The following is a 12,762-nucleotide window of genomic DNA, read 5'->3' as shown; positions in this document are numbered from 1 at the left end:
ATGAATGAAGAGTTGGTGTTGATATGTGGCAAACTCAGATGCAGAAATGTACATTGTTTATGCATATTCTAATTCATTTAGCAAAGGTCTCAATGTTGTATATGTGTTCAATGGTATTGTTGATACCAGCAGGGCTCATCTCTTAACCAGGAGGCTCAGATCCTGAGTGAAGCTACACACGCACAGCAGCTCTGTTCTGTTCTGCCCGATTGTTTTATTTCAGATGGGGCAGGCACCTTAACTCGTGACTGAAGCTGCATAGCCTGGCTCTGGGCCTTCCAACTCCCTACTGCTAGAGTAGATTCGTACCTACAACAGGAAAGCGAAGTTTGTGGAAGGGGTTGGTACCTGAGCAGAGAACAAAACAAACATGACCAATATTGTAGTAGCATTGCTGCTTAAAATTTGTGATATCTCAATATTGCAGTGTTTGGAATTGTGATACTGTCATGGTATTGTTATTTTGCTCATAGCTTTCACTTTGCTCTGAAAGTAGTCCTTTCTTATGGTCCAGAACATGTTCTTCGTGTGGATTTTTGCAATGCTATACTGTTTTTGAGCTTCCAGTTATTTTACATGAAGTAGGATTTTTTCCCCTAAATACAGTGATTAACAAGAATGCTAGTTTTACAAGAAATGTATGAAGTGCAATTACTTTTAGAAATGCATCAATCCAACAAAAGTAATGAATAACAATTGATTCGTTGGCAATGACTAAAAAAAGATAAAGTTACCAAGACAGAACTTAGAGTTTTTATTAAATTGTGTGTCTTCCCATTGTTGATATACCAGTTTCTAGTTTTTGTCATTTGTTGGTTTTGTGTCTGTGGTTTCTTCTGAAAGAAGATTGTTCATTTGTTTGCATTATTGTAGGCACTAAGAAGAAAAAAGCATTGATTAAAAAATATCTTTTCTGATGAAAACAGAAGCTTTTAAATACAATTATGGCACTAAGTTTCAAAAGACTTTTTAGAGTCGTTAGAGTTTTACTACCATCTGAATTTAAAAGAAAATTAACGGCACGTTTTCGGTGTGTGCATTGATGTAAATAGCCCATAGCTAAAGAAGTGGAAAATATAGTTACTTACTTAAACTGCGTTCATTTCTCTTCTGTCTTTTCCAGGATGAGTTCCACTCACGACTGCGATTTAATCGAAGAGGACTTGTTGCTATGGCAAATGCTGGGCCCCATGATAACGGGAGTCAATTTTTCTTTACGTTGGGTCGTGCAGATGAACTTAATAACAAGCACACAATCTTTGGAAAGGTCTGCCACATGGACTAGAGTCCCAGTTTGAGTTTGACTGAAGCTCCTCTGTATTCAAAGGCTATTTTAGTGTTGTTCGCTGCTACATACATTTGAAATTTATTTTACTGCTTTCTAAGCTGTCTCCATTTTCTGTTTCTCATGCCTGGTAGAAATGTTTCTACAGGTTGTTCCCATAAGTATCTACTTTGCTGTTGTTATTCTTCTGAATTATATTTTCGTGTTGTGCTTCCTTTGAATAATCTTACTAATATTATTATGGTTCTGTCTTATTAATCAGTTCATCTAACACTAGTGATATGTTAGAAAATTCCGTTTGTAAATTCTAGTTACCCAAGAAAAATCAGGGAAAGAAAAAACATAAGATGAATTTACCACTCTCACAATTTGCTTGAAAGAAAAGAACACAACTATTTTTTTTACTTCACATTGTCTTTATTTTCCTCTTTCACAGCTCACAATAAGAATTTCACATCTTCCCTGCTATATGGTCTCAAAAATGCAGTTTTAGCTACCTTCAACTTTTAAACTGTTTCAACAGTTAAATTTGAAAAAGCCCAAACCTTTGGACATTGTACTTGCTGTCTTTTAGAAGTCTTACATGCTTACAGTGTTTCCTATGTCATTTGTATTTTGAAAATTCTTTACATAATAATAGCCTTGCATTTTGCAGAATAGTTAACAAAAATTATAGGCAAGGACTTCAAACCTCTTTTATAAATTTGACAGGTTACGGGAGATACAATATATAACATGCTGCGGTTGGCTGAAGTAGAAGTTGACAAGGAAGAGAGACCTCTCAGTCCACACAAAATAAGAAGTAGTGAGGTGAGTATGTTCTGGTTTGAAATTTGAAGGTTTAAAAGTCTTTTGTTCATGGTGTTCAGAAAACTGTTCTAGTAGGAAAACTTGGCATGTCTCTTTATATATTGTTTATAAAATATGGAATAATTTAATTATAACAAAATGCTTACTAAAGATGTGTCTAAAATATTACTTTTTTAACAGGTTTTGTTTAATCCTTTTGATGACATTGTTCCAAGACCAAATAGAAAGCTGAAGAAGGACAAACCAGAAGAAGAAATTAAAAAGTCCAAAGTAAAAGGCACAAAGTAAATATATGCAACATAGAATCATAGAAATGTTTAGGTTGGAAGGGACGTTTAAGATCATCGAGTCCAACCATTAACCTAACACTGACAAAACCACCACTAAGGCATTTCCCAAAGCACCATGTCTACCCATCTTTTAAATACCTCCAGGAATGGTGACTCAGCCACTTCCCTGGGCAGCCTGTTCCAATGTTTGACAGCCCTTTCAGTGAGGAAATTTTTCCTAATATCCATCGTAAACCTCCCCTGGCGCAACTTTAGGCCATTTCCTCTTGTCCTACTGCTTGTTACTTGGGAGAAGAGACCGACCCTCACCTTGCTACAGCCTCCTTTCAGGTAGTTGTAGAGAGCGACAAGGTCTCCCCTCAGCCTCCTTTTCTCCAGGCTGAACAACCCCAGCTCCCTCAGCTGCTGGTTTGTTTGGTTGGGGTTTTTTTGTTAAGCAAGTGGTGGTTAATTTTCTTTCACCTTTAATTTGCAACTTGGTAATTTTCTATTTCTGCTTTTGAAACACAAGGCTTTACCAAAATGCACAGAGGAATGTTCTCTAACCTTAGCAAACCTGTCTTCGCTGTTTGCGAAGAGATGATAGACATTTAGTTGCTGTGACTGAAGTGGTTACTGTGCATCAGCTGAGCTGTAACTGTTTCATGTGTGCTGATAATTTGTTGTAAAAGAGAGGTACAAGGTAGCTTAAACCTTTCCCATCCGAGGGAGTTGCGTAATGGTGCTCGTGGGGCTGAAATGACACTGAGGTTAATACGTACTAGTAACTATGGCACAGCTCATTTGTTTGAGGTTTTTGAACTTATTTTATCAGTTATCACATCTCTCCCACTAAACACCTTCGCAAAAGTCAGGCATTTGACATGGGAAATTTCAGTTTCTGTGAATGAAATTTGGTAGTCCTAAATCTGTCGTGAAAAGTAATAGGAAATCTAAAGTGTGTGTATGCTGTCAGTTCTGTTGGACAGAAATACAACACATTGCAACTGACTATTTCCAGCATATTATAAATACTTACTATTGAAAAAAAAATATAAAAGATCATGATTCCTTTTAATTACATTCTGTGAATGTGTGTGCATTTGATGCCTTGCTGAGCTGTCACATCTTGCAAATTTTATGTTTGGTACTTCAATGTTGCTCTGTTAGATGAAAAAAAAAATAAAAGTACAACTTCTCTGCTTTCAGAGCTGTCAGCATTTGAGATTCTGTGAAACTTAGTCAAAGCAGAATTTCTTAAATTCCATCTTACCATGTTCTAACTGATGCTTAGCTATCCTGATTGTTTTGTCTCAGGAATAGAATAGAACACGCTTCTCAAAATATTCATGGTTTATTGCAAAACAACATGTTGTAGTTGTTTGAAATTGGTACGTTTAGCAGGACAAAAAGAATCACATACAATATGAAAGTAATATGTGTAAAGTTTATAGAATATTAATAAGACAGTATTTCAAGTCATACTAGAGAATGTGTTTTCTCTCTTAAAGAAATTTTAACCTGCTCTCCTTTGGGGAAGAAGCTGAAGAAGAGGAGGAGGAAGTCAATAGAGTTAGTCAGGTACCTTACCAAATCATCCCCTGTTTTCTTTTCAACTTAATTTTACCTTTTTTGCATGTTAGTAAAAGCTTTAAAGTTCTTCATCTTGTTCTTACATTTGAGTTTTGAGCAATAATACTAGAAATTACTTCAATTTTTATCTTCTACTATTTTAACCTTTTGAAAAAACAGAGGTTTTTAACTTTTCTAACTTTGAAGATGCCTTCAGTTACTGCATGATATTTTTACATTTCCATAAACATAAAATGTCATACTTCATAGGGTAGATCTATGTCTACTGTTTAAAATTCATGGAGGTGATAGAAACTTTGTTCTTCTTCACCTCCTTAATTACAAGAGTCTGATTTGACAGTAAAATGCTTGAGATTTGAAATAGATCAACTTGTTCATTGCCAGTGCATTCTTAGCTCCATTTTCTTATGTATGTCCATTCTGTGTGTAAAATTAAGTGGAGTATTGTGGGGAAAATAGTGCATTATCATAATTAAATATTGCACTATTGTGAATTGGACACATTTACAGAATTAGGCTTGCATAGGTAGTTAATCTAGCATTTCCTAACCTGACTTTGCCTCTTAAATAACATTGGTTTAAAAATTTCTTCAACAAGTTGTCATTCTCATTTCTACTGAGACCAAATTATTCTACTGCTGACCAAATTATTTCTTTAGAGCCCTAGTCTGTCTTACTTATTTGTATGGTCCAAGTATCTGCCTGCTTCAGTTAGTGATCAGACTACATGGTGCTGAGTACTGTACCACGTAAGTGAAAAAATGGTCCTCAGCCCTCAGGATTTAGTTAAAATACAAAAAAAACCAATGAATAATGATGAACAATATTAATGAGATAGTAGCAGTCAGGATGATAGGAGAGGTTTGTCGCAACAGTTTTAACTATTTTTCTTTCTTGTTTCAACTTACCAGTCAGACTAACTATACTTGTTTAACATGCTCATCTGCAGTTCCACTCTTGGTATAAGTCTAGTTTTTAATATTTCATTTAATTTGGTTGCTTTGATGTTCTTCCCTTTCACATCAAACACTTGCTTTTCAGTTTAAAATTATCTAAATAGAACATCTCTTTTGTGACAAGTCCAGTTTCAGTGTTGTCATGCTGTCTTCAACTGTCTTAAAATCTCATCCTCGTATTTATCCTGACTAAATCCTGGACTAGCTGTAGCTGGCAAAATAACCAAATCAACTGTTTATGAAAAACTTCTATTAATTCCTTATAACGCAATGAAACTTTTCTTCCACAAACCTCATTGCTTGTTTCTAATAGGTTTGATAGTATCTCTATAGTTCTGGACATTATCTTTGTCTTGATGAGGTTGATGAAATATGTGAACTTCAGCACGAACTTTCATTCTCTGTTTTTGGTAAGAAAAATTGAAAGTCAAAGTTAGTAATGGGATTCTTAGACATCAGAATCTGTGAATCTGTGAACTTTTTTTTTTGATTGCTAGATGCAGTAAGTCTTGCTTGTTTCAAAGTAAGAATTGTATGTTTTCGGGACTGAGGTTGAGAGGAAAATCTGCCGGTAGCTGAGGAATCCTTTAATAGATGTGGGAAAAGGGAACATTTTTTAATTAATTTTTAGTGTAGTGAGGCTGGGGCTAAATTATATAAAGAGTAAATTAAAACACCATATATCAGGATGAAATTTTTATGGTATTTAATGGTTTAATGTTTAGATGTGAAAAATAAGAATTCTTGTCTCAGTCACATCATAGTAACCAAGTGAGTACTGAATTTAAGAATGGCTTCCTAAGTTTTTTCTCCATCTTCCCCATTATGAACAATTTTCTACTCTGGACTTGTTCAGCCTGCACTACACTTAGTCTAAGCGAGGAAATATATTTTGCTTTTGCTGCAGTACATCACCAGACTCTTATTCCTGAGGCTGTACAAAGAAGGGCAAGAAGGATAACTGGGAATATGGATCATGGTAACTTTAAAATAAAAAAAAAAAAACAAACCAAAAAAACCAAACCAAACAGAAGAGAGGAAGGGAAAGATTAGAATGATTATTCCTTATTTCTTACAATATGAAAGTTGAGACACAAGGATAAATAAGCAAATAAATATACAAAGGAGTATTTTTTTCCTCTTGGAATTTAAGTTGTGAGGATTTATGCAACAGAACATGGTGGAAGTGAGAAGTGTAAATACTTTCAAAGGGAGATTAAACAAGGGAATAGGGCCATTGGTGTCTTTTAAACGCTAGAGGTCAAATTGTGTCTTCTGTATCAGGAGAGTCTCTAAATGGTTATATTATAGAGAGTATGAATCTTAGTAAATTTGTGTATGCCAGGAGGTTATAGAAGGCAGACATCACAGGGTTAGGGAAGTTTGTGTCAAGAGGGAGTGGCAAGAGCTGCTGCTGCATGAGGGAGGGTGAGTGAGGAGGCAAGAGTGATTCCTGCACAGGCAGCGCACTCACCAGCAGGGGCACAATCCCACAGGGTCTGGATGCAGCAGGCAGAATAGGTTGCTGGTAACAGGGTCCATCAACAGTCCTAGACACGGCAAGCAGTAACCAAAACCAAGGTCCCCATCTGAGATTCCAGTCAGAAGCAGCAAGAGATGCAACGGGAGACAGGGCTGGAGAAAGTCTACAATGTGGGTCCAAAAGGCCCGTCCAGAAGACAGGGTTAGACACAGGTATACCTCTGGATTGTCAGGCCTAAGATGAAATGGTTATTATGGGCAGAGGATTTCCAGGTGAAACTCCTCAAGGCCAGTAGGGCTGTTAGTGCACTCAGGGACCTGACAGTGGCATGCCCACTGGGTGTTGATTAGTGTTTAATCTGAACCTTTCAGTGTCCAAACTGCTCATTTAATTGTATTTGTTTCTAGCAGTTTGCAAAGGTGGTAAGCACTTGTGTTATGTTTTATCTAGCTCCTGAACACACATGCACAAATTACTTGTTGAAGGAGGTAATTCTTCGTGTTGCTGAATATGTTAGTCGTTGTTTTTCCACATGATAAAAAATTGAAGTTGTGTTTAAATGATTAAGATTTTATTATCCACACAACAATTGTCTTCCTGAAAGGATTATAAGGTGCAGCTGAAATGGAGACATTCAGGTCACAATACAGACTGTTTCTGTAAAAGAGATTTTCAGTCTGATTTCAGTCTGGATTAGCATGGGGAATGCTTTCTTGCTGCTGTCTTTCTGCCTGAGGTTCTTATGTGGTGTTTGATTTTATTGGAAAGTCAAGTTCTTACCTCTTCATTCACTAAACTATATAGTGCTAGAACATGTCTCTTTATGATGTGTAATGATTGTGATAATTAAACAGTCTCTTTGTTTTTTTTCTTTTTTTTTTACCTCTTTCCTTTAAAATTAAGTGCATTGCTATTGCAAAAATACTTTTTAAATTTATGTAGTCAGTTTGATTCACCTCTTTCTGGTGGAACACCTTCTCTGTTCTGCTGTTAAAAGTATTTGTGCTTACCGGTTAGGCTAAAGCTAACAAGAAACAAGTTGTCTTTTTCTTACCGTTATCCTTTTTCACCATCTGTTCCCTCAAACACTGAAATTTTATAATACCTTTTTTCTTCTCTTTTCTTTTTGTTTTTTTAACAGAGCATGAAAGGAAAAAGTAAAAGTAGTCATGATCTACTGAAGGATGATCCACATCTAAGCTCAGTTCCTGCTGTCAGAAGGTTAATATGTGATTTCCAATTTCCAGAAAGGATTTACTTTCAGGATTAGCATCATACGTATTCATTGTTTGTCTGTTACTCTTTAAGAAATTAAGAATAGCAATGCTGGATTGGACCAAATGTTCCTCTAACCTTCTGTGCTGTCCCCAACATTGTCTGCCAGTGAATGCCCAACAGAGAATAAAAGCAGGGCAAGCATAATGTTTACCTGATTAATCTCCCAGCCTCCATCTGCTTTCAGTTCAGGGGACTGTCAGATTTTGATGTGATTCATCTATTCAGTAATCCTTAATAGAGCTCCCATCAAAGTACTCGTTCAGTCTCTTGTAATAGTGTTTACATTCACATCCTCCTGTCTGCTGCAAGAAGTGGTACCTCCCCTTTTTGTTCTGAAGCTGGCTGCTACTGCTATCATTTGATAAATTCTCTTATGCTGGAAGAGGTAGTGAGCAGTCAGTCCCTTTATACCGCTCTTTACCACAGTCTCTTCTTAGGCCATCTCTTTTCTAGCCTAAACGTTTAAAGCCTACTCAACTTTTCTTCACACAGAAGTTATTCTGTACCTGTGGTTATTCTTGTTGCTCTTCACAGACCTGGTTCTGTTCTAAAGTATCTTTTCTTTCTTTTTTTTTTTTCCAAATCTAAACAACATATTAAAAATGAGGTGAATCACAAATCTGTATAGTTGCATAAAGATAGTCTCTGTTTTCTCCTCTGTTTAATACTTCTTAACTTCTGATTTGCTCTTTTAATCACTGTTGAATATTGAGCTGAGATAATTCCATGAAAATATATCAACTCCAAGAATTTGCTTGTCATAGAATAGTTTGGATTGGAAGGGACTTTTAAAGGTCATCTAGTCCAACCCCCCTGCAATGAGCAGGGACATGTTCAACTAGATCAAGTTGCTCAGAGCCCTGTCCAGTGTTTGTCCAAACATCCCTTGAATGTTTCCAGGGATGGGGCATCTACCACCTCTCTGGACAACCTGTTCACCACCCTCGTTGTAAAAAATTTCATCCTTATATCTAGTCTGAATCTACCCTCTTTCAGTTTAAAACTGTTACTCCTTGTCCTGCTGCAACAAGCCCTACTAAAAAGTCTGTCCCCATCTTTCTTATAAGTCTTCTTTAAGTACTGAAAGGATGCAATAAGGTATCCCCAGAGCCTTCTCTTCTCCAGGCTGAACAACCCCAACTCTCTCAGCCTTTCTTCATAGGAGGGATGTTCCATCCCTCTGATCATTTTTGTGGCCCTCCTCTGGACTCGATCCAATGGGTTCATGTCCTTCTTATATTGGGGGCCCCAGAGCTGGATGCAGTACTCCAGGTGGGTCTCACGAGAGTGGAGTAGAGGGACAGAATCAACTCCCTTCACCTGCTGGCCACACTTCTTTTAGTGCAGCCCAGGATACAGTTGGCTTTCTGGGGTGCGAACGCTTATTGTCAGCTCCTGTCCAGCTTTTCATGCACCAATACTCTCAAATCTTCCTCAGGGCCACTCTTAATCCCTTCATCCCTCAGCCTCTATTGATAATGGGGGTTGCCCCAACCCCGGTGTGTGACCCTGCATTTGGTCTTGTTGAACCTCATGAGCTTGTCCAGGTCCCTCTTGATGGCATCCCTTCCCTCTGTGGAACTCTGTATTGATACAGAGTCTGATGTCAACCACACCACTCAGCTTGGTGTCATCTGCAAACTTGCGGATGGTGCACTCGATCCCACTGTCTGTGTCATTGATGAAGGTATTGAACAGTACTGGTCCCAGTACAGAGCCCTGAGAGGCACATCATGATCAATGATGGTCAGCTGAGAGTTCCTTGTTCTGTATGTGGGACTACTTTTCCTCATGTGTGTATCTTTACTTTTATCTACTTCATCTATCATTTTATTGTCTCATAATTTAAGTCCTCCTGCAGTTCTTCAGTCTGCTCTTGACTTTACTACCCTGAGTAACTCAGTATTATCAAAAAATTCAGTGACGTGGCAGTTTGCTTGCTTTGTCTCTGAGTTCACTGAACAGCTCAAGCCCCAACACAGACTACTGTGGATATACGCTAGTGATCTTCCTCCATTGCAAGAAGTGATTGTTTGCTTCTAACTTTTGTTTTCTGTCTTTTAACCATCTCTTTATTCATGCGTGGACTTTCCCATCACCCCAGAACTGCTTAGTTTCTTTAAAAACCTTTGATTAGAGATTCTGTGTGAGTCCAGATACACCAGAGAGATCATCCACAACCACGTGTAGCCCATTCAAAACCCTCCCAGAGGTTGGTAAGGCAGTTCCCTTTATAGCCATGTCACAAATCCCAAGTAGATCGTCTTACCTCTTACCATGGCTTCTACTTGTTTATGACTGACATCAGAGTTGCAGACCTGGAAGTATTCTAGATATTTTCTTTAATACTTACAAACGTGGATTGTTTTTTGTTTCTTAAATTATAATCTTCTGTCAAGAAATAATTCCCTGGATTAATTTTTAAATTAAATTAATGGCAATGATTCCAGCAAATTTATGGTTTCTTTGATGACCTTGATGACTTATTGATGTTTTAGAGTGCACCTCAAAGCCTTGACTTTGGAGACTCCTTTAATATTCCTTGCGTTGTTTCTTTAACTTAACTTCTTTTTTAAAGCGTGGGATGGAAAACTCTGTTTGTGACAATTAATAGTGGATATGTTAGCTTTAGTATATTCAAATAGATGCCTTTTTTAATACACTAAACTAGTTGTATAACACATGAAAATTTTGATGTTAACCATAACTATCAGTATAGAGCATGTCAAACATGCCTATATAAAGAAGGCTTTCAAAAATATAGACTATTTGCAATGAGGTGCTAGAAATTGTTTAATATATGAGATCAAAACCATCCATATTAAGTGAGTTTTGTTGTTTATTTTTTTCTTTTAGACAAAACATTAGTGTTTTGGCTAGATAGCTCAAGATATGATTAGAATTTATCCTGTGTTTTTAAACATTTCTAATCAGAAAGGATTATTACAGTCAAATGATAGAAAGTATGATTAATTGGTACTTTTAAGATTAATATGAGGATGATATAAATGACTAGGTTCACTAAAATTTCAAGTAGCTAACCAAACAAAATTTTTCATTGAAGAACTGTTTTTTTTAAACAGTATTTTAAATATCCTCTGGTACTTCAAAGTACTTATGATTATTTTTCTTCTTTTAGTGAAGCAGCAAGTGAAGAAGGGGATTTGAGTGAGGTAAGTAACTTTTTTTTACAAGTAAGTCTTTGATTTTTACTGTGTGTGAATTAGATTTTCTTAGGGGAACAAATGCTACTTTAGAGGTTTTTGAAAACTAACGAGCTCAAGTCAGATTTCCAGCAAAAGCTGGAGGCCCTTTCAGAGCTCAACGGTTTGGCCATTGTGAACGTTCACAACAGAGTATGCAGTAATAACTCTACCATCTACTGTATTTTTTAAAAACTGATTACCAGATATTTCAGTCATTATATTAGGTGTATGGGAGGTTACGTATCACAGAGTGACAAACCAATAATAAAAGCACTGAAATTGCTTTAAAAAAAAAAAAAGTTAAGTTTGTCATGAATAGTGATATAACTCAGATGTCGGAGGGGAAATCTGTGTATGACTGAGAGTCCTGTTAGAAAGATTTCTTCAAGGAAACAAAACTTCAGTGAATATTTATCATTTAAATTGTATTGATGAAGACTGTCACCTCTGAAAGAGAGGAAATCTGAATAACCAAGCAGTAACATTTAACCAAGCATGGAGGCTATTTTAATTACAAGGAGATTGCCATACATGGTGCAGAGTAAAGTTGCTAGGTGAAGTATGTCTCTGCCTCGAGCTGTAGGTCATGGGGGTACCCCTTTGAGTTGCTGTTGAGACAAGGGTATAATATTTGACTAAGAATGTAATCCCCCATTCCCCAAACTGAATCCTGAAAGGTACCATTTTCTGTATCTATCCACCATGCACAGCTACTTCACTGTTAGTTGATGCACAGTGGAAGTGAAGGAAAGACACAATCTATCCTATTCTTGTGCCTAAAATAAAGAAAATAGTCTGCTTCCACCCTGTTTCCTGTTGCTTTTTATATCAAGCATATGGGTTCAGGTTTTTGGACTCTTCTCCTTTGTAATTCCTGCTGTGCAGGAGCATTTAAGTGTTAGAAGGGTTCTGAGAATGGTATTTAATGAATAATTTTTCAGATGTTCAAATAGCCGTTTAAGTGAACTGGATTTGCGGAATATAGAACAAGTACGTTAGGTATATTTACTTAAATTTTTATTTTTCAGACTAATTAATGTGAATGCTGTTATAGTAATGTCATGAAATAGGAAATAAGAAGACCTTCTTTTTTTTTTTCTCTTTGTGCTCTCCTTAGATTTCATTTCATTGAAAGATCTTAGCTAGAACCTAGCATTTCAGGCAGTTTCCTGAGCCTTGTGTAGCAGTAGTAGTATTTTATCATCTCACTTGGATTTATTTCAGTTAACACATCACAGGATCACTTCCACATTTACACAGCTGGAGCACGTTGGTAGTTTTATTGCCATCCTATGAGCAAATAATTCTTCCAGATCTCCACCAAATAACAAGTCCCTAGCGTGTAAGAGAAATCCTTCTTATTATTCCTAAAAGCCTGATCTTGCTGTTCAGGCTATTAAATACCATCTTGTTTCTCTTACTGCAGTCCACAAGGTCATACATTCCATATTTTGAGAGCTGAGTCCTTTGTATTAGCAGTACCTCATTGCTATTTGTTAAACCTCATTTTGTGCCTAAGTCATTAATGAAAACATTATATGAAATGTGTTCACAAGACTGAACATTTTTTTCCCACCAGTGACATTCCTTTGTTTCCCCTTTCTGCGCAATTTGTTTTCTTCTTCCTATTTGCCAGTTAGTTACTGAACAGTAAGTTTCATGTAGTATTATGGATAGATAAAGCTTGATGTCTGCCCTCCAATTTAATAATCTTCTCTGTGGAAAAGGATCTGAGAGTCCTGGTGGACAACAGGATGACCATGAGCTAGCAATGTGCCCTTGTGGCCAAAAAGGCCAATGGCATCCTGGGATTCATCAAGAAGAGTGTGGCCAGCAGGTCGAGGGAGGTCATCCTCCCCCTCTACTCTGCCCTGGTGAGGCC

General features: G+C 37.0%; 1 protein-coding gene across 1 annotated transcript in view; it reads left to right on the top strand.

Moving 5' to 3' along the window:
- CWC27 (CWC27 spliceosome associated cyclophilin) overlaps positions 1-12,762 on the top strand; it is a 121,422-nt gene that overhangs the window by 3,308 nt on the left and 105,352 nt on the right. The window contains exons 4-9 of the mRNA XM_063319713.1: positions 1,124-1,267; positions 1,997-2,095; positions 2,276-2,379; positions 3,876-3,945; positions 7,538-7,617; positions 10,814-10,847. Of these exons, the coding sequence (XP_063175783.1) occupies positions 1,124-1,267; positions 1,997-2,095; positions 2,276-2,379; positions 3,876-3,945; positions 7,538-7,617; positions 10,814-10,847 (531 nt within the window). The remainder of the gene's footprint in view (positions 1-1,123; positions 1,268-1,996; positions 2,096-2,275; positions 2,380-3,875; positions 3,946-7,537; positions 7,618-10,813; positions 10,848-12,762) is intronic.

This window comes from Chroicocephalus ridibundus, chromosome Z (assembly GCF_963924245.1).
Source record: "Chroicocephalus ridibundus chromosome Z, bChrRid1.1, whole genome shotgun sequence".
NCBI lineage: Eukaryota > Metazoa > Chordata > Aves > Charadriiformes > Laridae > Chroicocephalus > Chroicocephalus ridibundus.
The sequence above is the reverse complement of the archived record's forward strand: the minus strand, read 5'-3'. Positions and strand labels throughout refer to the sequence as shown.